At 25.1% G+C, this 27,991-nt stretch overlaps 2 protein-coding genes across 3 annotated transcripts; one reads left to right on the forward strand and one right to left on the reverse strand.

The window, feature by feature from the left end:
- Nucleotides 1–1,000: 1,000 nt before the first annotated feature.
- LOC129971191 (dolichyl-diphosphooligosaccharide--protein glycosyltransferase subunit DAD1) lies at nucleotides 1,001–4,497 on the reverse strand. The gene is made up of 2 exons (XM_056084743.1): nucleotides 4,186–4,497; nucleotides 1,001–1,238 (listed from the first exon to the last, which is right to left on the reverse strand). The coding sequence occupies exons 1-2, from the start codon at nucleotides 4,394–4,396 to the stop codon at nucleotides 1,108–1,110; spliced, it is 342 nt and encodes a 113-aa protein (XP_055940718.1). The 5' UTR covers nucleotides 4,397–4,497; the 3' UTR covers nucleotides 1,001–1,107.
- Nucleotides 4,498–4,718: 221 nt separating this feature from the next.
- Nucleotides 4,719–27,915, forward strand: LOC129972765 (D-aspartate oxidase-like). 2 transcript variants are annotated; one of them, XM_056087016.1, is made up of 11 exons: nucleotides 4,719–4,825; nucleotides 6,813–7,022; nucleotides 10,359–10,479; nucleotides 12,400–12,479; nucleotides 12,705–12,770; nucleotides 15,004–15,058; nucleotides 18,312–18,413; nucleotides 21,728–21,786; nucleotides 25,952–26,069; nucleotides 26,728–26,826; nucleotides 26,979–27,914. In XM_056087016.1, the coding sequence occupies exons 2-11, from the start codon at nucleotides 6,823–6,825 to the stop codon at nucleotides 27,099–27,101; spliced, it is 1,023 nt and encodes a 340-aa protein (XP_055942991.1). In that variant the 5' UTR covers nucleotides 4,719–4,825; nucleotides 6,813–6,822; the 3' UTR covers nucleotides 27,102–27,914. The 2 variants fall into 2 exon arrangements, with proteins under 2 accessions (XP_055942991.1, XP_055942990.1); XM_056087015.1 differs by lacking the exon at nucleotides 4,719–4,825 and adding an exon at nucleotides 5,029–5,047 and having other exon boundaries at nucleotides 26,979–27,915.
- The last annotated feature ends 76 nt before the right edge of the window (nucleotides 27,916–27,991 follow it).

Here is a 27,991-nt window from a genome sequence, read left to right on the forward strand (position 1 = left end):
ATCAACTTTGGTTCAACAACAATTTGTTTTGAATTACAGGTTTCAACTTGTTGCAAAGTATAACATTGTAACATTCCCAAAAAACTGGTATTTTCTTTGTAACTGGAGTTTCCAGATGTTTCCACGCTTTAGCATTTGTCTCGGACTCAAAGTAATAAATTCATGTTTCATTTTCAATTATTTCAGAAATACTTCACTTTCATTAGAATTAGGAATATAAAACTGGATATGATTGCTAATATTCTTTACTGTGTTGTTTTGGGACCTGTAACATACCTAGCCTGGTGTTTTGAAATATATGCTTCCAGTTAATGCATCGGTGTTCACAAGTTTATTGAGGGCATTTAAATGGCACTTATGACATATTATATATGACAGAACCATTATACGTTAGTATCACATTTCTGGTCAAATATTCCGTCTTGAATTTCCAAATGCATCAATGTTTCTTTATAATAAAACTAACATAATAAAGTTGTTTGCAACTATTTAATGTTAAATAAAATCAAATTAATCACCATACATATATTAACAGATATAAATGTTACTGTGAAAATTTAGAAACTTATGTTCAGTTTACTTAATACTATTTTACTATTTATTTAAGCAAATGAAACAAGTTAATTTTTGCAATACTGCTAACTAAAATGCCATAAAGAACTTGCAAAAAAAAAAAAAAAAAATCTAGTCTAATTTTTCAGTGACTGCTGTTTTTAACGTAAATATGCAAATACATTGATAAGTAGATACTCGTTCAATTTCTTTTTAAAACTATTCTGTTTATTATCAAATGAAACGAATTATATAAAATTAATAAGCTAAATAGAAAAATATCAATGAAGCTTCTTTATGTGAAGCTTTGGTATCCAATACCCTTAATGAATTTGTAAACAATTTAAATTCAAATTTCATATAAAAGCTTTAGAATTAAATCTACAGTTCATTTTTAACAAAATAAACTCCTTTATTAACATTTAAAATATAATTCTTAAACTGACAACATTTTTCATTTGCCATAGAATTCAGAAAAACATACATATGAAGAAAATACATTATTTATAGATGATTCACTTTTTCCAAACTTACATTTATGAAGAAAAAAAAAAATCAACCAATGAAATTCATGACAACTAAATGGAGAACAACATGAGCAAAAATGAAATCAGCAAAAGCTCTTTCAGGTGGGATCCCACAGAAGTTACTGCTGTTTTGTGGATTTACTTGAAGTCTCAAACACACTGAAAGGGAAATTTAGTCATGAGTTAAAGATATTAAATCTAAAATATATTTTTGATTATAAGCCCCATTCTACACAAAGTTTATTTTAAACTTTTTTTACATTTACTAATTTTAAGTTAACCTCTAAACTGCCATGTATATATTTTTATATCTTCTGCTTAAATTTTTATTATCCATGTAACTGCATTCACTGTTTTAAAATTCATTATATTAACCTTGAATATGAGTATTCCCATTTTTTAAAAAAAATATGGAAATGGGATGTATTACACTGATGATAAAAATTAATTACATAGGATCAGATGGCACTGAATTGGGAATTAAGAAAAATCTTTCATTATTAGTTAAGGAATTACTAAATCTATTAATTAATGAGTTAATAAATCTATCAATATTAATTTACAGATATCAGCAACTTTATGAATACAAAACAAACATTTTAATAATGACTATAATGCCATACAAACTGCTCATAAAAATTTAGTCAGAACTAGCCAAACAATCATATTGAGTAATACACGAAAGTACGATCCACTTAGGCACTTTTACAGATGTAAATTTTCATGTGAATTTATAATAATTACCATAGAATACTACAAGAATTTTTTAATTGAGGTACTAAATATAACTTTATTTCTTGCTTAATTGCTCTACATCACCTTATTATTTTCTTTTTATATTGTTTTTACATATAATTTCACCATCATTTACTTTTTACATTTGATTTAAATTAAAGTTTTTGAATTGAGCTGTTGTTCATTAAAAGTCCTCATAATGCATATATTTAGATCCCCCCCCCATTTTCAAAATGAATGGAAAAAAATATTAATTTTATCAAAATATATGCATGTTACCTTTTTCTCAAAAACATAAAATATTAACCATTATCAAGACATATTCCCTTAGCAAAGTTGAACACTATGTTCTTTTTACCCCCATTTTGCTTAAATTGTTCCAAAATAAAAACATTTAAAAAAAAAAAAAAAAAAAAGAAGCAGTTCTGCACATTTTAGGCATAGACTTATGTTCCTTGAGAATAAGAGTAGACAAAGCATCAAATTTTTAACACTTTAAATGACAAAAGTAGTAAATTTAACTTTAAGGTTCCATAGACAGTTGAATATAAAATTGGAAATATGCCAATTCATGCTAATTTTGACAATTGCCATTTGTATTGCAATAAATTAAAGCATAGTACTTCAGAAATTTAAATGTTATAATAGTCAATGAAAGATTAGTAGAAACATTTACAACAGAAATACTAATTAACACATAATGCAATTACTATTAGTCTGCATTTTAACACCTTTATTTATCTGAATAATAATATACAACAAATTGCATATTTTACCAATGAATTATTAATAAAGTAAATTTCCAAAATCTGCAAGATTATTTCTCAGTATGTTCAACATTTCTACAATTTGCAACAAATTATATAAAAAAAGTTTGGTCAGAATTTTTTTTTTTTTTTTTTTTTTTAACTGAATGTGACTATATTTGGTGTGCTGATTTTATTATCACATCTATATATTTTTTTCTTTTTTAGATTTCATGTAGCTCAATTACAGAATATTTAAAAATGTAAAGAGGAAATTATTCTATAAACATATAAGGAAAAAAAAAAAAAATGAAAATTACAATTTGCTTTCAAACAGAAAACTCTGCAATGTATAAGAAAACAATATTATAGCTTCGTTAATAGGGAAGTTAAATTTATGAATATCAATGCGTAACTACTGTAGTCTTAAAAATGATTAGCTATTCCCTTTGTCAATTAAGAAACGACATAAAATATCCTCGTTCTTGTGCCTATAGGATAGCAGAGCCAAAAATGCCATTAGACAAGAAAGAAATTTCTAGATATAGTTGCTAGGAAAAAAAATGCCATTCATGAAATATTAGAAGAACAAAGCAGAATTATATTGTAACTGCTGTATATAGAGCTATGGTTCCATGAAAGCTCTCAATCAGGATAGCTTTTGCTCTCAATACATAAGATGGGGAGGGGGATTCTAAAATTTTATGACAGAAAAATCAAGCAGCTTATAAATTATCCTTATTCTGTAGATTCATAAATGAGATTGTGTGAAAATGTAAATTTTAATAGTCCTTGCTGTCAAAAACTTTCAGATTCAATTATTTTGATTTAGTAACAGTAAATTTTGCAGCTTTGGAAGCCCGATTTGTAATATGAATAAATTCATTACTCTCCTAACTATCTAGATATTAGCCATTTTAACTGCCTATATTCTCAGGCAGTGTTAATTAATGAATAAACACTTTTGCTAGAACAGAATGAAAATAGAGCAACAATACCAGGGCAGATAGGATAATCATTTAATTATAAATTGCTATTGGGATGTATAAAGAGACTGCATAAAAAGGAAGTTTATTTTAGAATGTCAAACTAAAAAAGCACTTGGAGTAAAACAATTTTTTATTAATTTATTCTTTTTGTTTTTAATTAAACTATTGTAGATTAACAGAAGTATTGTTATATTTCTTTCCATTATTTAAATTATTTTACATTAATGTGGAAAAGAGTTTTTTAATCCAATGCCTATAGAATATGATTAATTTAATGTTAGCTTTAATAATACCAGCCCCATATTCTGCAAATAAAAGACAGAAACCAAAACCACAAATGTGTCCAGCACATGAAATCATTTAAAAAACTGCGGTACCGCAAAGTGCGTTGATATGTCTAAATGGCACCTAAGTAGATTTCGTTTTTAAATTAAATTTTCAAACGGGCGAAAATATTTCTTATATCATTTGATTATTTTGAAAAAAAAAGTAGAAACTATTATTTATTTTATGTTTGCGATTTTCGAATCCATTACTTTTTTTAATGTTTAGAAACATATAACGGATAGTGACATACATCAAATTGCACAAGAACAATTTCATACAAAATAATAAATAGCACAATTTTATACTTACCGCCAAGTACGAAAGAAGCAACGCAAGATATAAAGCCAGAAAGAAAGGAATTAAAGGGAAATGTTCCAACAAGACAGCAATATAAGAATTGATTGATGCCGGTAAGAAGAATATACAAAAGATAAGCATCAATAATTTTTAATTTTTGAGGAGTATTTGCTTTATAATCTTTAAAAAAGAAAGTTAGAACTTCAAAAGCATTAGATCCCATTTTTAATTAGTTTCAACACGAAAGTATAAATACAAAATCAGAAAATGTATGAGATATTTGATAGCAGAACTTGTATTCGTGTATTAAGATGTTTAATCATGTTGAGTAGTTAAAGGTCTGCTTTAGGCATTTTCAACGAAAACTTTTATGTTGTATTAATCATGATATCTGAGTGTGAATATTTTGATTTAAATAAAATAAAAATATATATTATTTAAAAAAAACTGAGAGATGATTTTTAATTTAAAAGTAAAAATCCGTTTGTAAAATAAAGAACTAAGCTCAGCTGTTTGGTTTTGAGGTTAATTATGCTACTGGAATTTACAAACAGAAACTTCAATCCGCCTGTTTCGGTTCGGTAACTTAAAATTGGCAGTGTTTCATAACTAAGAATTTTCATTAAAAATTTAAATTATAAATTTGGAGGCTGTAAGCATTGAATTTTTGATTTAATCTATTTGTGATGTTCGCTAAAACAAAATTGTCCTTCATTTTTTAAAATGAATATTTACATTTATTATCGGCTGACTCGAATCTTTTAAAAAAATATTTTTAAATTCCTAACTACTCGGCGATAACACACGTCATTCTGATGACTACCTATTTATTAATTACATTTTCATAAAATGATTGCTTCCTTATTTGCTTTAGGTCATTATTATTATTTATTAATTTAAAAAAAGATAAATTCCTATCCTTGTAAATTGGCAAATGAAAAATAAAATAGGCAAATGAATTAGTTTTCTATTCACAAGACCATATTTTGCAATTATTTTTTTGTCACAATTTTACGCAGATATTATTCCAGGTTTTTTTTTAAATCAATGAAATAAAATTAAATGAAAATAAGTAATTTAATTTCATTTTTATTATTTCTTTCAAAATTAGCTGCTTGCAATTATGAAATCATTTACTAAACTGCCTGTAGACTACAATGAGAATTTTATTTATAAATCAGACCTAATGGTCATAAATATTTGGCATTCATTTTGTCATGAAACTTGTTTGATCAACATGCTTTATGTGTAATAATTAACAACATTACCACAAGTTTGAATAATACTGAAATAATGGGAAAAGATATAAATTTAGTTAAATGAATTAATTAATAGGAAGTTTATTATAACTGAGAGGTAGTGTTAGATAAAATATCCTGTGCATGTTATATCCCATTTTTACATAATACTATGTGAACATTTAACTCAAATCTCATTTAGACTTCAATGGTTATATTTTATAATACATTATTATTTAATTTAATAATTGTTTATTGAAGTCTTTACATTTTTCAGATCATTTTTTGTGCTCATATTCAAATTGAATCACGACACATTCTCAAACTTACTTTGGAACTTTTTTCTTCGAAAAGTGAAGAAATAACATATAAATATCAATTTTTAGCTAACAAACAAGTATTTTTATATCTAATTATTAGATTTCAGACATTGATTATAAAATGCATTTTAATATTAAAGAGATTAGACAGAACTCTGTAAGATACTTTCTAATAAATCATTTTCATCTGATTTGCTATTTAAAACAATTTCACAAGATATATATTTTTTATTATCTTTCTTCACTTAAAAAACTGTTTATAAGAATGTTTTAATTTTTCATTAATCAATTTGGTAGGGTTTAGAGTTAATTTCATGTTGTGTTAGTACTCAGTAGTACTTTTATACTTGCATACAATTCTAAAATGATTCAAAACATTTTATTTCTCCACAAATGCTAACATGTTATATTATTGCTTATAGAGAACATAGATTTAAGTTGCAAGATCATAATTTTTTGTTTTGAATCAAAGGTCCATTATTCAGTATCAGAGATAAGAATGTTTTTTTAGAACTTTTTTATTATTTTCATTAAGTAAAACAATGAATTACATCAACAAATGTAAGATGATATTTTCAAAAATATAGTTAATTATAAAGATTTGGTAGATATTCTTTATGTTGGATTAAATTATCTCTTATGTTACTATCAGAAAAACCTTTACTTTTCTGCTTCAATCCACAGAGAAACAGATGTAATAAATACATCATGTTAAAATGTTCATTGTTGATTTAAAAAATTAGTAACATTTTTTTATATCAACATATTTCATTTATTGATTTAAAAAAAATGCTAATTTCTCTTGAGCATTATTACTTCACAAATATTAAGCATTATATTAAGAAATATTTTCTGTCTAATTTAGTAAGTATTTCATTTTCATCAAAATATTGCTCTCTATTAATAATTTAAATGTAGATCTGTATAGCCTTGAAAATTAATAAATAATAAGAAAATAATCATAAAATTAATTTTTTTGAAAGATATATATTCAAAGTATAATATTTCAGTTATATAATTTTAAATATTTTATTATATTAGTAAAATAATGTTGTAAATGGGAAGTTTGAATTTATTTCAGATATTCTGCAATGGCTCTGAGAAATAAAGAAATTGCAGTCATTGGTGCTGGTGTTGTTGGTTTATCAACTGCCATTAGTCTTCAGGAAGAATTTCCATTGGCTACTATTACAGTTTTTGCTGATAAATTCAATGATGAAACTTTGAGTTCTGGAGCAGGAGGAATATTTCGACCTGAAATAAATGTTTATCATGATGAAGAACGAGTAAAGTAGGTGAAAGACATTTCTACCACACATTTGAGCATGAAATATAATTCAAATACATTTTATAATTTTTTATAAGTCCATTTTATTAAAAGGAGGTTTAATGATGTTTCTCCACCAATGAAGTATAAATTATCTTAGGAGTTCTTCTAATTATGATGGAAAACTGAGAGAAATGTCATTACACAGCAGTTTTTATGCTTTTAGTAAAACTATTATTATTTTAAATTTAAATTATTAAGTTAGTGGAAAATATATACTATATTTACAATTTCAACCTTTTGCAGTGGTAAGAAATTCACAAGTGCACATGCCAAAACAATCTACTGTAACTTGCAGTAAAATCACATAAAGTATCCAATACCTTATAGAAATAGAAAAAAGATTTATATTTTCTAAATTAATTAATTTCCAACCTTAAGCAAAGCTCCTGCAAACTATGTTCCAGCAAACAGTATCAATCAACAAATTGTTAGCATCATTTTTACTTCTGTTACAATTGTCTTTTAACATGTATAGTATGTTATTGATGATTCTGTAACAAAACCATCTCAATGTACATGGCATGTCTTTCTCTATAAGTGGCCAAAATAAATTGAAATTATATAAATTCAGTATTTTTAAAATTCATCTTTAAAATTATTAGCTTATTTTTACAAGTCATTTATAGTTAAACTATAAACTAGAATTCTTTTGGAGTGGGAGGATTTTTTTTAATGTGTAAATTAATGAATTGTTGAGAGTTCAGTATTGTAATTCATTAATGGAAATCAAATAACTTTATTTGAGACCAAAAAAAAAAAAAAAAAGCTAAGATGTATCACAGCATAGATGCCTTAATTATTTGCTTTAATAGCCAATGGTCCAAAGATTTGTATTATGTGTAGGAAAGAAATTACTATAGTTAAAAAAAATGATCAATGTTAAAAATATCAAGAATTCCTCTGGTTCTGAGAGAAAAATAAAACATAATAATTGAAATAATTGAAAAATATTGAAAGATAATAATTGAAAAATATTAAAATATTATGATAAGAGAAAAATAAAATTTAAACATAATGTCACATCAAAGGGTTTTTTTTTCTTAAATTTTTTTGTTGTTTCTAAAAATTTATTTGAAAGTGATAATGATATAGATGAATTCAAAATCTTAAGAGGGACTATTTGAACTCTAGCAGTAGAAAAAAAAGTTAATTTTTCTATTTACCTGAAAATTAGGTGTGTTAGAAAGATAATGTATAAATTTAATGCATCTAACTACTTATTTCAGCTGCTAAAAGAATTGAAAGACAAATTAGATTTGTTTTTTGAAGGCTCAAATTATAAAACTAGGGAAAAACTCATTCAATTGAAACCATTGGACTTGTACATTCATTTTATGAAAATGATGAAGTTAGCAGGGCAATGCCAAGTTTTAATAATTGGCTAACTGTTATTGAATCAAATGTTTTGAAAAGTCTAATTTTGTGTAATCTTAAAGAAGCTTATAAACATTTTAAAAGCAAGTTTCATAGTATAAAAATAGATTTCATTAAATTTAATCAGTTGAGATAAAATATTGTACCTGATCAAAGCTATTCACTATATTAGCATATCAAAGTGGCACACACTCTGTGTGTGAAAAACTTATCAAAGCTTAAAACTGATGTTTGGAAATGCAAAACTGAGGCTATAACTAATGGCAGTTTAAAAAGAATTGCCAAAAATGCTTAGCAAATGTACTTTTTAACCTATTAATGATTGCAACATGCAGAACTGTGCTTGCTGCCTAAATGAAATTGAGGTATACATAATTTTACAAGAATCTGCTGCTGGAAATTTAAAAGAACAGGCTCATTTCTGCCAGTGAGTTTCGATGGACCATTGCAATTTAGAAATTTTAGAGAAATCTGCAGAGTTTATTCTGCAGCGATTTATCGTCTTTTTTTAGCAGGACTTTACAAGAAGTGTTTCTAAACTACAGAAAAGAAAATCTTAAAACAAAACAAAAATTTGCTGTGACCTGTTTTTTGTAGAAAATTTTAATGATTTGGAAGGTTTAGAAGAGGAAATATCAAAAACCAAAGGATAAACTTAAATTATAACACATATCATGCTACAACATAATTATTTGTGAGGAGACTGAGTGCTTGGGTATATTTTATAGAAAACTTGATGAACTGAAACTAAAAAACTTGATAAAGTAGTAAAAATTACTTTTCCTCATTCATCCCGACCATCTACATCATTTTCATATCCAAGAAAAGATTCTCATATCTTCTATGGATGGGGATGTTCTAATAAAAGTGAATTCCCTGATTCTCACCGGAAGAAAGTTATGTTCTACTTGGAAGTGATGTATGTGAAACAAATGGGCTTTTTCAAATGATAAACCAAAGGATAAACTAATATTTAATAAATATATATTTAATAAAACGTTTTTACTTTAGCCCTCTTATTGTATTCTTTCTTCAGGTTTGCATTTTTTTTTTCATGGAAGTGTAAACATTAGACATATATTGTATAGCTGGATGCAAAGAATAATGAAAAACAATCTCAATTTTAAAGTATTTTAACAATGTATTTATTATCATCATCTCTTAAATTTATATTCTTCTTGGTAATTTACAATACAAACTATTCATGGGATTAATTTTAAAATGGGTATTTTTTGAAAAAATTCAAATTAATTTTTTTCATTTAGATTCTACCATATATATATATATATATATATATATATATATATATATATATATATATATATATATATATATATATATGGATGAAGAATTCTACAAGAAGAAAGAAAGAGCATAAAAAAAATATAGAGTGACAATTCTCTCAGTTCTCTATCATAATTTGGAAATTTCCTAGAATAATTAAAAAAAAATCTGTCTGAAATTTTGAATATATTCATGATAACATTACATAGTTGTAATTAAAGACCGAGTTAACATATTTCAATGAAATTTGATATTTTTCCGAGTCTATGTGAATAGTACACTATGATAAATTTAAGAAAATTTGAGATTTTGAATTTTATAGAATGTATTGATTACACCTGGTATCACTTTATAAAATCATCAGCATTTTTTTTTTGAAATATTAAAAATATATAGTTTATATTTAATGAGATCAATTATTTTAAAATCATTATTAAATGATGTAACTGATACATGTGTAATTATATTTATTTAATACATTGTAATTACATTTTAATTTTGTATTTTATTTGCATTCATACAAGGATTATAATTGGTTTAATTTTTACTTTATTTATGCCACATTTTATTTATTGTATATGTATGATGAAAAATATGTTATATGATATATGTTATACCTTTATTGCCTATGATGTTTAGAACCTGGTGTAAAGACTCATTATCTCACTTTTTGGATATCTTGAAATCTTCAGAAAGTTCTGAAGCAGGGATACAACTGTTATCAGGCTATCATCTGAGTTCAATATTTTCAGATTTTAAGGTTTGGAATCTACTTTACTCTGAAATAATTTATATAAATGGTTAAAATTTGATATAAATTAATTTCATTGTTTTGTTCGTTCCAACTGAATTTAATCATTTGAAATGTATTACATTTCATTTCTACTCTAAAATTCAAATTTAGAAATTCTTAGAGATATGTGTTAGAAATTATTATGAAAATTATTCAGTAGGTGTACATAGAGGGCTGTCCAACATTCTGAATTAAGAGAAACAACATTTTTCAAATTAAGAATATGAATATTCCAGCGTGAGTAACAAAACACAGAATAGATGTACTTAAAAAACTACATTTATTGACACTAACAGTGTAAGCAGATATTAACTTGCTGATAACAGCAGTAGCTCATTCAATAAAAGCCACTTCGAGAGACAATTGTTTCTAGTTTTATCTTATTCATGTCAAATATCTATTTTTCGTAATTATCTTAACCTATGCCAAGCAGTGCTTTCACTGCTTTGCCCAAGATCTAAAATTTTATGCAGAGGGATAATGCCTTTATTAGAAAGGTTATGTGAGAAAAGTTTTTAGGGCTTCTGCTGGTTAGCATAGTTTTTAACAATAGATATCATTGTAAAGTTGGAACCATTTTCATTGTTTCATCAAATATTTAATTACATCATTTTGTTTCATTATTGAAAACTAAAAAAGAAGGATTTTATTTGACATATGTGTAGTTTATGTAACAAATAAAAAAGTTTATAATATCGCAAAATTTAGAAGGTAAATGAATCGGACATTTATATTTTTTATAGTGCTATGATGTTATGAGACTGGTTTCTATAAAAAAATTCATATTACAACAAACAAATCTTAAATAAAATGATTAAAATAGAACAACTTTAATATCTGATAGTTTGGCAAAATCCTGGACATGTAGTTACAACTAAATTATTTATCAGATATTAAATAAAACTAATATTCCCAGAGAAACATCTGGTCTCTACTGGCAACTTTTAAGAACATCTTGACATCTTCCTTTTCAGTGATAAGACTAATAAGGCAAGAAAACATTATTATAAATTTGTAACAATATCATTTGAAATTAGTTTTATTTCGATTAATCATGCTTTGATTACCACCAATTCAAAATTGGATTTTTTATGCTGTTTTGCTTTCAGCTTCTTTGGATTATTTTAAATTTATATTATATTGATTTATGAAGTTAACATTTATGTTTCTGAATATATTATAAAACATGAATATTTAATCTGTACATTTCATTGGGCATGCAAATTAGATAAGACTACCATCACCTGTATTTTACAATGATGCACATTTAATCTTCTGAAATTTTAAGTGACTATTATTCTGTAAGTTATGTTTATGCATTTGTTAAACCATTAAATCATCAAATACCAAAAATATAAACTATTTATAGGTTCTGCTGAACTTTAACTTTTGTTGCTTCTCTAGAAATAAATTATAAATGAAATATAATTTCATACATTGTATGGTATTAGCAATGATGAGGAAATCTACAACAAAATTAAAATTATTCGTGTAAAAAAACTGCTTGCTGAACAGTATTTGCATTGATATAAATGATATAAGAAATGAACTTATTAAAAATTGCAACATCTTTATTTATTTGCTTCCAATTTAGCATAATTTATTCAGTCATAGTATAAAATTGTTGCATATATTCATTGATTCTTCAAAAAATGTATTGTAAAAGTATTTTATCTCTTAAATTCAAATACCATTTTTTTTAAAAAATATTCAAGATATTATAATAATCAACTTTGCATTCTTACATGATCTATATAATGTAAATAATATTATTTAACCTTTAAACATTTGAGAATTTTAAAAATACTTATGAGTAAGAATGCAAAAAGAAAGGTTTTATTTGTTATATTGTTTTATTGTTGACTCCTTTTAATTCTCATGTTTCAGAATGACCTTGTACAAGAATTAGTGCCTCAGTGGAGATTGGCTAATGCTAAAGAATTACAACTTTTCCCACTTCCTTTCAAGTAATTATCCTTTTTTTTTAATACAAAATTACAGGTACGGCTTGACAATAATTCTCTGATCTATATATGTAATAAAAATACTTGTAAATAAAAAACTAATCCTTGTAAATAAAAAAACTAATTTTTTGTACTTAAAATATAAAAGCATAACTAGCAATATAAACTTAATTAAAATTTGTAATTGAGGTTACTAATATTTTTTTCCCCCTTTGCATTGACTTTTAGAGGTGGGCAGTTTTACACAACACCTGTAATAGATTGCAAATACTATTTGCCTTGGATGAAATCAAAGTATGTATAGTTTCCTTTAAATTAATTTTAAAAAATCAAATATTTCTAGCTTCTTGTTCTACTAAACCTATTTATGTGGCTTATTTTCAAGTAGTTTTCTTTATTAGATTTCATGAGTTTTTAAGAAAGAATTTGTCATGTGTTTGAAATAATGTTTATGTACTATATATATTAAATAAGGGAGCAAAGTTAAATTTCAAAAACTCTATTTAGATAGTTACTCATACCTTTTTTATTATAGGTCACTTAATTTTTACATTCCTTATTTGTAAATAACAAGTTAAGTCACAGTATTAATTTAATTTCCTTTGTTGTTGAACAAATTTATTTGAGACTATAGCATTTTTTTGTAATGTTATTTGTGTAAACTCATTTAAAATATTAATTTGTTACAAAAAAAAGGTAAAAACAAATGGCCCCAAAAAATATACCTCATCTCATAAATAGCATATCATTTTCCACTGTAGTATCATTCTAAGATTATCTTATTTAATTCTATTGATACATTTAATTATTGTTTTAATTTTAATATGTAATGTAACTTCAGTGAGTTAGTTTTGTATATTTCTATATGTTTAGAATAAAAGATTTAGGATTCTTCGAGTTTTTGAAAAATTCATATATAATTTTGAATAAGAAGAATTTGTAAATCAAATAACTAAAGTTTGGCATAAGGAATATTATTTACTTAATAGGTCTAATGTAGTTTAATAAACAAATATAGTAACACTTATAATGTTTAATGAATATCTTTGTGAATGATAACAAACTGAATTTATATAATCATTTATCTAATATATAAAATTCTCGTGTCACAGTTTTCGTTGCCATACTCCTCCGTAACGGCTTGACCGATTTTGATGAAATTTTTTGTGCTTATCCGGTATCTATGAGAATCGGCCAACATCTATTTTTCATCCCCCTAAATGTTAGGGGTAGTCCATTATTAATTAAAAACTAACTTTCCCGCCAAAAAAATCTTTCATTTTTCCCAACGCCAACTTTTCCGCCAAAAAAATCTTCCATTTTCCCCATCGCCAAATAAGTAAGGCATCTGTTGTTTTTTTCTCCCAACAGTAATTAGGCTAGGGTTAACATTTTTCGACGGATTATTTCAAACGATTCTGTTTATTTTCTTAATGTTTTATGCATTTAAAATTAAACATTGTTAATTAATCCATGTTTCACATTCATTCTGAAGTACTTTTGAATTAAAATAACACAGAATAAAGGAAATTAAAAATGTCTAATCTGCATAGCGTTACCCCAACTGGCGTAGAAAAATTTACGCATTTGCGTTGACGTAACTGGCGAAGAAAATCCACGCATGCGCATTGTTCTGATTGTTGGCATGACAACCAACGGACGATTTAAATTATTTTTAGGTTAGTTGCATGCTTTTGTAAGTAAAATGTATTTATGTTAGTTATATATTTTTTGTATATGCTTATAGTTTTAAGTACATCGTTTTTTAAGTAGATTTTTTTAAACCTGTTTTCGACCGATTACTTTAAACGATTCATTTTATTTTCTTAGTGTTTGATGCATTTAAAATTAAACATTGTTAATGAATCGATCTGTTCATGATGAATCTGAGAAATTTTTGTTGACAAATTCTTGAGATATTACATAAATTAAGAAAGATATTCTTTAGTGACCATAAAGTTTAAACGCGCAGTGACTCTATTATCAGTAATCATATTATTAAAAAAAATGCTTTGTTTCAGTAAAAAATATTATATTAATTGCAGATTAATCATATACACTGTAATTTAAAGCATAATTTCTACGAGGGGTAACAGAAAATTAGAGAGATATATATCACGCAATAACTGAAGGCCTTTATAATATTATGAGTGAATTATATGACTATCAAAATTTGAAGTTTTAAAATATTTTGCTGAAGAATCTATTAAAGTTGGAATTGCGTAAAATGTTTAATGGTACGACCGAAGTTTTATCCCCTGCTTGGCGAAATTTTTAAAAATCGCAAACAACGGCCTTGCGAAATGTTCAAAAGCAAAGAAGCAGATGTTCAATTATAGTGCATAATAAAGATTGCCAGCTTTGGTGCGTTATCGCAACTTGGCGAAGAAGGGGGTTAAACTCCGGTTAAACCTATTTAATTATTAAAATTTAAACGAACATTAAGATTGGCGAACCGGCTGGTCGCCAAAGGCGGCTAGTTATATATACATTTTTAATTCTTTTATTTTCTGTTTATTTTTATTAGGTTTGAAAGGTCAGGCGGTAAAACTGTTCGACAACATATTTCTAATTTAGAAGAGGTATTTCTTTTTTGCTTTATTTTATTTGTTTCATAGAGCTTAAAATAAAAAATAAAGGATGCTATATTAGCTATTTTCTTAGATGCTATATATGTCATTTGTATGCGTATCAAGATCTAACTAGTAAAGTAAAAGTCATTGTGGCTAGGATTTTATATATATGTAACCCCATATTTCATAAGTAACTGGACCAAATTCAACCAATTGGGCATACTTATTATATGAGAAACAATACTGCCTATTTTTCATAGAATAAAAATTAACTAATCAATTATATAAAAATTAACTATTTTTTATCTTTATTACACTTTGAATTACACTACTATTATTTTTTCAATTCATGTTTTATTTTAATACATCTTTTGTCAGTCATTTTTTAGTCATAAAATAAAGATTTAGCCATATTTAAATTTAGCTTAAGTCAATAGTTTAAATGAAAACAGCTTTTTTTTTTATACTTTAGCATTTGTGAGCAAAATTTGCAGTACTGATATAAGAAATATTATTAATTAATTGAAAAAATTAGCTGTTTGTAGTTTTTAAAATTATTCATATTCAACTGATATTCTACTTTTATTTAAAGACAGATGATAAAAGACAATAAAGATTTTAGATGATAAAAAATACAAAGTATACACTGCAAAAGACGTAAATTTATATAAAGTAATTTTAAGCTTCAAATTTAGATGAGAGAATTTAACCTCAAAAAGTATTGATTATATCAGCTAGTTTGACTTATAAATATGCAAATTTATTTTTATAATATTCTTTAAAAGCATTTTGTAAAAATGGGAGTTCTTTATTTTTATTACTATTAACTTTTTGGTTTATACTCTTAATACATATTTTTAAATGCATATTTGCATTTTAAAATTAGTTTGAATATAAAAGATCTATTTATGTATTTCAATGATGAATTGAAAAGGAAAATAATTGTTAAAATTCTGATATTTGGACATAAATAATACAAAATTCTGAGAATAATTATTTGATTGATTAATATTTTGGTATATGTATGTCATTTCCAGAAATAAAGTCATTTTGAAATATACTTCCTACATCAATTCCTTTTGTAGTTAAAAGTATCCTTTTAATGATTGTATTCACCTATTTTTTATTTATATATTACTAGTTGATATGTCTGGCATTATTTGGAATCAAAATATTTTGATGTTTTTTAATTGGTTTTTACTTTTAATGCAAAAATTAATTTGTAATCAATTATTATAATCTTTTTATTGCATTACACTAACTTGATTTACTGCTTTTGCTCACTGTGATGGCAAAAGTAAACCTAAAAGGAAATTATTACCTCTTGAAATTGAAAGTTATATCAACATTTTTTTTTTTTTAAGTACCAACTTTAAGCCAATGAAAAAATCTCCCCAAAGTTATAAACCAGAAAGGATAGGTGAAAGGATATTCACCTATTTTTTATTTATATATTACTAGTTGATATGCCTGGCATTATTTGGAATCAAAATATTTTGATGTTTTTTAGTTGGTTTTTACTTTTAATGCAAAAATTAATTTGTAATCAATTATTATAATCTTTTTATTGCATTACACTAACTTGATTTACTGCTTTTGCTCACTGTGATGGCAAAAGTAAACCTAAAAGGAAATTATTACCTCTTGAAATTGAAAGTTATATCAACATTTTTTTTTTTAAGGACCAACTTTAAGCTAATGAAAAAATATCCCCAAAGTTATAAACCAGAAAGGATAAATTAATGATAGAATAAATCAGAGTCTTACTGTTATCATATATATTCATATGTGTTAATTTTTTTTTAATTAATAGCAGTTGAAGGAAAATTTGTACAAAAATAAACTTGTAAAATTTTGAATTTTAAGATGGTATTATAATATTTCTTCTAAAATAGGATGCCCCAAAGTTATTATAAAAAGGGTAGAATTTTCGAAATTTTATAGTTTTTTTTTTTTGAAAGAATAAATGTGCCATTAGTTGATAATAGAGGAAAAATAAAACATATATATACATACATAACCACAATGACTTTTATCTATGTTAAGCAAATATATTAATTATTTGGCAGTTTGTTCATTAGGCTTAATGGCTGCTGAAACTTTCAGTTAAGTAACAAAATCTTAATGGTTTCCTCAACAAAATATTTTTAAATTTCAAATATTAAAAGGCATACAATTTTAGAAGCTTTACACCATTCTGCTCATTGTGCTATACATTTTCTTAGCTTTTTATCTGTATACTCAAACATTCAATTATATCATAGGAAAAAGCAACGATGCTTAAAAATGGACACCTTTAAACAGTTTTTATGCTTACTTGATTCTGAATTAGAATTCTATTATAATTACAAAATTTCAAAACTTTTATTGACAACATATGTTGCACAAAAATATACACAACATGAAAAAGCGAATCTTCATATCTTGATCCTCAACAATGGGGGGGGGGGGAATCAGTCTTAAATATTGAGAAAAACAATGAAAAAGGTTCATTCCAACAATGAAATATATTATTGTAAAATATGTTTAAAGTACATTTTAGAAATTATTTAAAAAACAGAAAGAAAAATATGGCAAAAAATTGGCATTCATTCAAAAGATAATATTTTGAAGCGTAAAATGATATGATTATTTTTGTGCTGTAATACTTTCAGAAAAACATCAAAATTGTGCTTCATTTATAATTAATTAAAACAAAGTAAAATTTTTAAAAAATCAGTTAGAGTTGCAGATTCCTGTCTTCCAAAGTACATATGCAACAAGTTTGGAAGCTTTAGATCCAATGATCTGGCCTGTAGAGTGTCCCAACATACACATTAATATTAGTTAACAGTAGAGATAAAAATTACTATGCAATTAGCTTAAATCCTTACATTTATAAAACAATTAATAACATACAAGGTGTTTAATGTTTTATTAAACTGCATGATTCTAATTAGAAAGTACTACACTTTTGTAATTAACTGTACTTCTAGAGTTTTTTTTTATTATTCCATGTGGAATATTTATTTATTCAGCTTGAAGATCAATCTTTTTTTAAATATGATAATTAACAAATATTCAGCAAAGAGTAATATAATAAATTATATTAAGTTCCATAAAATATTTTACTTAAATCTCAATCAACATTTAATAAATTCAGAAAAAAGTATTGTATTTTTGAATAATTACATATTTTATTGGCTTTGAATTTCTCACTTAGTTTTATGATAATCTAATGGATTATTAAAGAAGAGTGATAATAATTAGTAAATTTTTTCAGATTCCTGATAATTATAGCATTATTGTGAATTGTGCCGGCCTAGGAGCTAAAGATCTCCTTCAAGATGGGATGCTGACCCCTGTGAGAGGACAAACAATTGTTGTTAGTAAATTTATTGAAATTAAAATGCTATTCTTTATTTTTTAAGTAAATATTTTATTTTATTTATACTGAAAATTATGCTGATAAATTGTGTTACTTTAATAATAAAATCTTAAATATAAGTTTATCAGTTTTTGAACATATTTTTTATAAAGGGTCATTAACAGGAGATAATTTGAAAGCTATTTCATCATCTTTGGTTTTTTCTGTTTTTGAACAAATTTTCTTGTTGAAAATTTATAATAAATGTTAAAAGGATGCACTAGCATCTGTGTTAAGTTCAGCATCAAAGTACAAAGGGTTAAGAGTGAGTGTTAATACTTTTCTCTCTCTCTCTCTTTTTTTCCTTGGTTAATTTTTATAAACCAGGAGGTGAAATGATTGATGGAACATTTTTCTAATCATTTTCTTGCTCATCATCATTGAATGTTCCAATTCATTATATTGAGTTTTAATTTTTTGAAAAGAAAGAAAGTTGACTTTTTAATGCAAGCAGGAGGTAGAATTTTTTTGTAGTATTTTTGGAAATGATACCAAATATTATAATCATAAGAAATTGTTATAAGATATATACTGAGTTGTTGCAATTTTGTATCGATAAATTATTTCTGGGCTGTATAATTTTGCAAATATAGGCCAGCAAAGTGTTTTTGTGAAGAGAAAAAGGAAGAAGCAAATAGTTTTCTTAAAAATTTATTTATAATATTCTGTTTTAAACCTTTTGTTATTTTTATGCACTATAAAATAATTTTAGGATGATGCAATCAGTTATCTGATGATCAAAATTAAATGAAATATGTAGAATTGGTTAGGGTCGTTTAAAAAAAAGTACATTGATAATGTATCTCCTTTAAAATAAACTTTTCAATCTGTACTTTTCTAAACCTTTTTTTTTGCCCTTGTAAGATTCAATATAGACATATTCTGTTTTCTGAATGAACTTAATATCTGTGATAATTTTATCAATATTATTACTTTGTATAAAGTTTTGATATTAGAACATTACAATAATGGCTTTAAAAAATTTTCTCGTATATAAAATATACAACGAAAAAGTATTTCTAATTCTCAGAAAATTCAATAAAACATGAAAATTTTATTTCAAGCATGCTTGAGGCCAAAAAACATAATTTTAGAATTTTGTCTATCTGTTACTATCCATATATGTGAAGACAATAACTTAAAAATACTTTGATCTAAACAGATAAAATTTGGTATGTGGTCTTTACAATGAATTTGTAGATTTCTATAAAACTTTGATAAAATCCATTCACAGGATGTCTGTCTTTTTAACTGTCCAAATATTAGAATATGTGATAATTAAAAAGTGCTGAGAGTCAGATGAATAAAATTTCATGACATATGCATTATCCAAAGTGTAGATCCGTATCAAATTTTGAATAAAATCCATTAAGGGATTGACAATCTGTCTGTATTTTCATTTGTATATGAACGTGATAACTCAGAAACACATTGACTGGCATAAATGGAACTTGATAACTTAACTTAAAGCATCTAAAGTGTCAATTTTAAATAATAAAATTTTAAGCCATCTGATGAAATAATGATCAAAATCAATCCGTACTTTTATATGCAGGTGAACTGATATCTCAAATATGCTAGCACATAATGTGTTGATTTTTATAAAATGTTAAATCATATCCATCAAAGGGTTAGCCTTCTATTAATCTGTACATTATTATGCATATCCCCAAAATAAGCTACACAAAAATGCTACAGCTTTGAGAAAAGAAAGTTTATCACTAAATATTTGGATTTTCTGCCTTTTTTTGTAATTTTATTACTAAACTGTAACTTTGTGTCAGAATTTTGTTTTAATTGAACAAAAAAAAATGTGTCGAAAATGCATACTTGGTTTCCATTGCTATATTAGGAAGTGTAAATGAATCCTGAGTAGAATTCTCAAAAGAAAAATCTGCACTTGTAACATTCACGGCTTTACCCTAGGCCAAACAATTAATATACTTAAGAGTCCGGAATACGAAGGTACATAATATTCAACCCTCATTTAGTATTTCTTCTCTTGACAATTTTTGTTTTGTTTTTTACATATGAAGTAAGTAAAGAGAAAATATTTTAATTGTAAAAAATTTTTAAAAAATCAAACTAGAAATTTTGACAAATTTTTACTTTTCTGACCACCTTGAAGCCAAAAAACACTTTAGGAAAATGATAATTTAAATAGCTTTGCATTAGATGAATTTGATATAGTTTTAACATCAAATTAGTAGATTTCAATCAAATTTTATACAAAATCCATTCAGTTGAAATCTGGTTAATTGGAGTACAAGTTAACATGCAATAATTGCAAAACGTGAAGAGCTGTATAGATCAAATTTAATACACAGATTTAGCATCTATAATTTAGATCTATATCAAATAGAATGCTAAATCAAAGGATCATTCATCTATCTATCTGTCTGTATTTTTGTATTCATGTAAAGTGATAATTCAAAAATGTGAGTAATGATATTAGGTTGTTCGTTTGTGATTTTATGATTGCAGTTGTCAAATTTGGTTTCAGTTTGTCTGAAAAAAGGCATCCAAAAATATATTTCTCTTATTTCTATTCTAGTATTCTAGTATTTTTGTATTAACTGGTTTATCATTTTTTTTAAAAAGAACTCTATGATTGCAATCTAAATTCAGGAAAAATTTTGAGTTCACACCAAAGGTCTGACTTTCATAAATATAGTCTTTCCAAAATCATGCAATTAATACATTTCTTTATTATACTACTAAAAAACAATGCCATTCTCATGTGTATGAAAATAAAATTTTAATCATGGCCTTGCCCAAATTATGCAATTTTTTGTAAGAGGAAGAATGGATAATGTCTTTATTAGGGAGTGGACAAAAAACTTTAGAGACTGTTTGCACTGGTTTAACATTTGATCTTTTAAAAAGTTTTTTTTAAGTGTGTTTTGAGTGAAATTGAGACATACATATAAAAAACTTGAGTCCAAATTGCTATAATCATGTCAAGTTTTGAACTAGGCACCAATGTGTATTTTAGAATAATTACTGGTAGTAAGTTGTTTTTCTTATGCTGACTTTGATATTTAGTCATATACATTTTCTTAATGTTTATCTTTTCAGCTCTCTAAAGATTGGCTTTTACTAATGTATACATAGTTATCGTTAATCAATTAAATAAGTCTGTATTTCACAATCAGGATTAAAGACATTATTAGTTTTTTTTAAAGAAATTGCATTGAGAAAGAACCATTATTTATATATATTCTTATTTTGAGTGAATAATAACAAATTAAATAAATGTTGAATTTTTCCAGGTTAAAGCTCCATGGATCAAGAACTTTTATTATGCTGATACAGTATACATTATTCCTGGGTAAATATTGCCTGTGCGTATTTAATAGTTTTTTCAAAGAATTAATTTTTCATTTGCCTTTGAGGTTCAATTTCAATCATAAGTCTTTTATTTATAATTACAGAATATTGTCTCATATTTCTAACCATTAAAAGTATGGTCCAATTGAATGGGCATCATTTTCTTTGTAAAGGATTACATACACACACATGCACCCACGCACATACAGCATACTTGCACACATATACAGCATACTTGCACACGCATATACTTACCATGGTTCTCAGAAAGCACTGATAAAAAAATGGATTTTAATGGCTATATTGATGCTGGTGGTTACATGAAAGCAAAGCATATGACTAAGGCTTGAAAAATTATAAATTGAAAATAAACAAGATCTAATAATTTATAAAAACAATTAACTCTCTATGACATTTACACTAAAATTAGAATATTTTTTAATTAGAAAAAGAAAATGAAAAATTAAAGAAATATATAGCAGTGATAATGAATAAAATGATAAACGGATTCTAAAGTAAAATGAGTTATATCTCTAACAAAATGTAAAGTTTAAAAACATTTTCCTAGGGGAACCATTAGAGCATAGTTATTTAATTAAAAAATTTTGCAACCATTAACTATTAATCCCAGTGAATCAACTGGTCACCAAATATTTTGTTGGAAAAGGAAATCAAACATGGAGTTCTTTAAAATAATATGTTTTATTCCTACATGGTTATAGAAAGAGCTCCATTTTTTGATGCCACTAAGATTTCTTTGTTCAGACCATGACCAGTCAGTATTATAATGACATCTGAGTAAGATGGCAGAAAACAAGAAAAAAAGTTAAATGAAGAGCGTTTAGAACTTATGCAAGTTCAGAAGGAATTTAGTTAAGACAGGATTCTGAATTTGATGCTTCTGTTTGTGTGAAAAAATCATGCACAATTTTTCTTTAAAATGTTTGCTTGCTCTGTATGTATCATCTAATTGAATATTTCATTATGTGAACCGAGTATAAAAATATTTTCAAAATCCTGTGATGATTTTTTTAATGTATCCTGTTATTGTGCACATTTCAAAAGAAATAACTACCTCAACCACTGAAAAAATTAGCTTCAAATCACATAATTTTGTTTCCTTAATCAGTGAGATTTTAAGTTTAACTCAGGTGCAAACAAAATACAAAAATATAATCTGACAATAAATTAATCTTTGAATTCAATTAAGATACCGTATGTAATTTGTGTATCTCAGCAACTCTTTTAGAATAATATTTTATTATTTTTCTTGTTGCATTCATCACAAAGGTTTTACATATAAAAATATTAGAGCATACCCAAAATATTTAAATGTAAGAAAAATATTTAATTTACATATTTACAAATAGATAGCATGGTTTTGTACTATTCCCGGATATTCAGTGGTATATTTGACATTCCAAAAAGAGAAAAAGTGTTTTAAATTATTATCAATAAATGTGATATTACAAAACAGATATTACCTTAAACTTGTTATGTTTTACTGGGAAATATGATATACCAGGTCATAGTAAAGAAAATTTTGATTATATTTGTGCATTTGAATTCGACTTTTTGGAAACATTTTTGTAGGCTTTTTTCTGTATGATGCAAATTGAATATTCTCGACTTGCTACTATGCATTCCAAAGATCACAAGACTTTGAAATCTGTGTAGAACTATCATAATGTACTTATAATTTTTAATCAATTGAAATGTGCTAAAACTTTTTTCACATGCACATATTGACATTGGTACGGTGAATACAATTTTCGTCATTCTATTTATTAGGTAAAATATGTCAACATCTTGAGAAATGTATAGTTGCATCTATAATAATGTTTTTGATGTAGTTCTTTGCAAAAACAAAATGTATATTCTCCTGGTTGATTTTTAAACGTTTTTAATTTGCTGTAATTCAGTTGATCAAAAGCAATGATATTTTCTGTCCTCAAATTTGTGTTGACTAGGATACCAAAACATTTATGCTTACCTGCAGCCAGAATTCACCTATCTATGAGTACACAGTAAGTTTTTTTTTTTATGTCTCTGCTGAAATAAGAAAAGATTGCCTATTGGAAGAAAGTTACAAAAAATTCTTCTCAGAGAAAATTTTCCCTCAAAATATTTTTTGTCCTGTCAGAGCAGAATATCATTTCCACCAGGGATTCAGTGTCTTTTCATCGCCACATCAGAGAATTTGACATCAACTTTTGAAAAATTCAATGGGTTAGATTTGTTGGATTATGTTTTGGAGGAGGAATTTTATTATTTTGTGAATTCTTGGTCTGGAATTAAGCCATTCTTGTATGAGATCTTGTGCATGTTTTAGATGTCATGAAGTAATCAGAATGCTTTCCATGGTTGTTCCAATACCTCCACAACTACAAAAGTCTTGTATTAATCTGGAATTTTTGAGAATTGCAGGAAATGGTCCATTCTTTATAACATTTCTTGATACCCAATTTATTTGCAGTAATAAAATATGTAATTATTATTAAAATTTTTGCATTATAGGAATAACAGAATAATTCAAAACAAGTTTAAATTTGAAATGTAAATGTATGTTATATTACTTATAGAAGAAAAATAAATCAATTATTATACTACCTAATGTAACACTTTTAGCTTCTTTATTCAAATTTGAAAAAATCTAAAAAATAAGCTTAATTTAGCTTATTATTCATTAATAATAGCATAAATATTAATTAAAAGCATACTCCCCCTTTTATTGTGGATGAATATAAAAATTGTTTTATGAAAAACATGTTGAAGTTTCATCTGACACTTAATATGTAAACAGTTTCCCCCAAATGAAATATTTCACTTTTTTTTTAAATGCAAATTCTGTTTTGTAAAGTATTATATGTGCACTAATTAATAAATAGGAAATGTTATATCATATTGGATTTTCATAGTGCTGCATTTTTAACTTTTATTGAAACATTGTTTTAAATTATTTTTTTATGGATTAAGGAAATAGTTGACAATAAATGCCAAAATTCTATGAAAGTTAAAATAAAATAAAAATAAATAATTAAATAGAAATAATTAAATGTTAATGTAGCTCTACAGCTTAATTCTCTAATATATGATTTGTTAAAATTTTTTTGACCAAATTCATGTTTTAAATTTGTTTCTTTTTTAAAAACTGAGGGTAATGACATAATTTGTAAATTTTTTATCTATATAAAACTAAAGCATAATTTAATAAGTTCCATTTTAAATGTCTTAAAAATTTTTTGGCCCCATTTTTTTCTCTTTATCTAGATTTATAATAAATTAATGGCATTCAATATTTATTTTTAAATGTAGTAATTATTGTGCATAATTTTTAATTTAAATATTATTGTAAATCCTTTTATGTAAAATTATGATAAAGTATTGAACAATGAATGTTTATTGATTATATTATATAAATATGTAATCAATGAATGTTTATTGATTATATTATATATATATATAATCAATGAATGATTATATTATATAAATATATTTAATCTTGTACATAATTTTAATATCATACATCTCAGTCTAAAAATCTTTATATAAAAGAAATGTTTTTCCTATTAAAAAAAATGAAAGAAAATTATTGTTGAATGAAAATTTCAATTAATGCCTTTTTTCATATTATTGGGATGTGAAATTCTGTTAAGATTATTCATTTAAAAGAGTTAATTACCCATCTATACTTTTAAAAAGAAGATTATGTATTCCATCTGCTTTCAATTAATTCCTAATAGAAAGAAATAGATGCTGTTTTGAATTTTAGTTTAAAATTTATTCTTATTGATCTGTGAATGTTGGTCTTTTATTTAAATTACATTTGTTTACTGATTTTAGAAACTTACTAGGTTTCAAAATTTATTAAAGGCTATAGTAAATTTTAGTATTAGATAAAACTCCTGAAATTTTATTTTTAAAATCAGAAAAAGAAATTTTTCCATTTTTGTTACTATGATAATTTAAAATTTGTGTTGAACTGCAATAATATGGTTTATAATCCTTTTCTCTTGAAAATTTATGACTTTCATACTATTTCATTGAAAAAAGAATTTTAATGCTTTTGTAAATTTTGAATGAATATTTTTATAATTTTGCGATGTTGAACGGTTTTAGAAGTTCTAAATATGCTATTGATTAATACACATATGCGTTCTTTATAGTAAAGATTATGTAACCTTGGGAGGTATCAAAGATTATGGAAGATGGTCAATGGAAATTGACTTATATCAAAAACAGTATATTTGGGATAAATGCACACAATTGCTTCCAAGTCTGAAGGTAATAATCTTTTATCTCTTATTAATTTTCTGATAATAAAATACATTTTATTTTTTAATGTAATATATATAAATATATTTATTTAAACATTTTAAAACTGGATGACTTTTAAGTAGGAAAATATTAATTAAATGTAACACATCTAAATGTATAAGAATATCGGAATGTTTATAATAATGCGCATAGGTATTTTAGTATATATATATATATATATATAAGAAAAAGAAAGGAATGTTTGTTGAATTTGCATATTCATGCCATTTTTTTCTCAAACTTAGTAATATAATATCTTAAAGTATTTTGTTAAAAATTTATTGAATGTTTCAAAATATATAGTAAAGTCATTTTTATTTGCATTTAAAGTTTATAGTTTTAAATTTTTAACCTTGTCTTATTTTTTTCAGGTAATAGCTATTGAAACTTTGATTATATATTAAAATGTGTATAATGAAAAATAAATTTATAACAATATTTTAGTATAAATCAAATTTTATTTTCTATTTGCATTTTTAGTTATAACTCAGTTAAATAATGTATATGCTCTTCTTTGCTGTGCAAGATATTTTTAAACTTTTAAAACTAATTTCTAAGGATATTGCATTTTATTTAAAAAAATTTACAAAAAAAAAATTTACTAGGTGTACTATTTTTAATCTAGAATGCTGAAATTCTGTATGATTGGGTTGGACTACGACCTTTCCGACCTTCTGTTAGAGTTGATACTAGTTTTGTCAAACTTGGTGATAATTACCGTTTGGTAAGATTAATTATTTATATATTATTTTGCTGAATACAGCTTTCTGGAAGTTCTTTAAGCAGTTTATAACCATAACTATAATTTATATCATTAATGATAATAATTCATACATATGAACTTTTATAAATACTTTATTATATTTTGTTTTATAGATAGTCAATAACTATGGTCATGGAAGTCATGGTGTTGCATTATCTTGGGGAACAGCTCAAGATGTAAAAAGAATGATTAAGAAGATATCAATGAAAGAAAACTTTACTGTGTCCAAGTTATAATTTTTGGGTGTTGGATGTTTCTGAATGGGCTTCCATCGATGATCTTTTATTGAATTAAACATTTGTTAAGTTTATATATCATATCAGATCATTTATTTGATAATTAGTTTATATTAGATGTGAATTGTTATATAGAAATATTATTCTAATGTTTAAAATTATAAAATGTGCGGGTATAAAAAGATTGATTTAGAAGATAGCAATTGAGAAAATTGTACTGTATACAAGTTATAATTCATCTTGGCCATAGATGGCACTATTGAAAAACAAGAGACGTACCCCTTGTCTTAAAATCACTGACTTCTAAAGTCAGTGGGCTTGTCTATGACAAGTGCCATTAAAAACAACAACAAGTTATAATTCTGGGTGTTGGTTATTTCTGAATGGGCTTCCACTGATGATCTTTTATTGAATTATCATTTGTTAAGTTTATGTATCATATCAGATTATTTATTTGATAATTAGTTTATATTAGATGTCAGTTGTTATATAAAAATATTGTGCCAATGTTTAAAATTATAAAATGAGAAAATATGAAAAGAATGATTTAGAAGATAACAATCAAGACAGTTTTACTGTATCCATGTTATAATTCTGGATGTTGGTTATTTCTGAATGGGCTTCCATCAATGATCTTTTATTGAATTATTATTTAAGTTTTTTTATTATATCAGATTGCTCATTTGATAATTGTTTTATAAAATTATTGTACCAATGTTTAAAATTATAAAATGTGCTATTAATTAAAAATAAAAGCTTAATGGCCAAAATGTAAACACTATTAATATTCACATGAAAATTTTTTTACTATTATGTGTGCATTAAAAAAAAAAAAAAAAAACTTTTTGTCCATGTTTCTTTCTTTCCTCTTAAAAACTATCAGCGAAAAA

This window comes from Argiope bruennichi, chromosome 6 (assembly GCF_947563725.1).
Source record: "Argiope bruennichi chromosome 6, qqArgBrue1.1, whole genome shotgun sequence".
Taxonomy (NCBI): domain Eukaryota; kingdom Metazoa; phylum Arthropoda; class Arachnida; order Araneae; family Araneidae; genus Argiope; species Argiope bruennichi.

What these genes read in the sequence shown, in the direction of transcription:
- LOC129972765 (XM_056087016.1), top strand. Translation starts at nt 6,823, where the DNA reads ATGGCTCTGAGAAATAAAGAAATTGCAGTCATTGGTGCTGGTGTTGTT. An exon ending in CTTTTCCCACTTCCTTTCAA is followed by an intron (nt 12,480 to 12,704) that starts GTAATTATCCTT and finishes ATTGACTTTTAG; the next exon opens with AGGTGGGCAGTTTTACACAA. An exon ending in TTGCCTTGGATGAAATCAAA is followed by an intron (nt 12,771 to 15,003) that starts GTATGTATAGTT and finishes TATTTTTATTAG; the next exon opens with GTTTGAAAGGTCAGGCGGTA.
- LOC129971191 (XM_056084743.1), bottom strand. Translation starts at nt 4,396, where the DNA reads ATGGGATCTAATGCTTTTGAAGTTCTAACTTTCTTTTTTAAAGATTAT. An exon ending in TGCTTCTTTCGTACTTGGCG is followed by an intron (nt 1,239 to 4,185) that starts GTAAGTATAAAA and finishes TTTCCCTTTCAG; the next exon opens with TGTGTTTGAGACTTCAAGTA.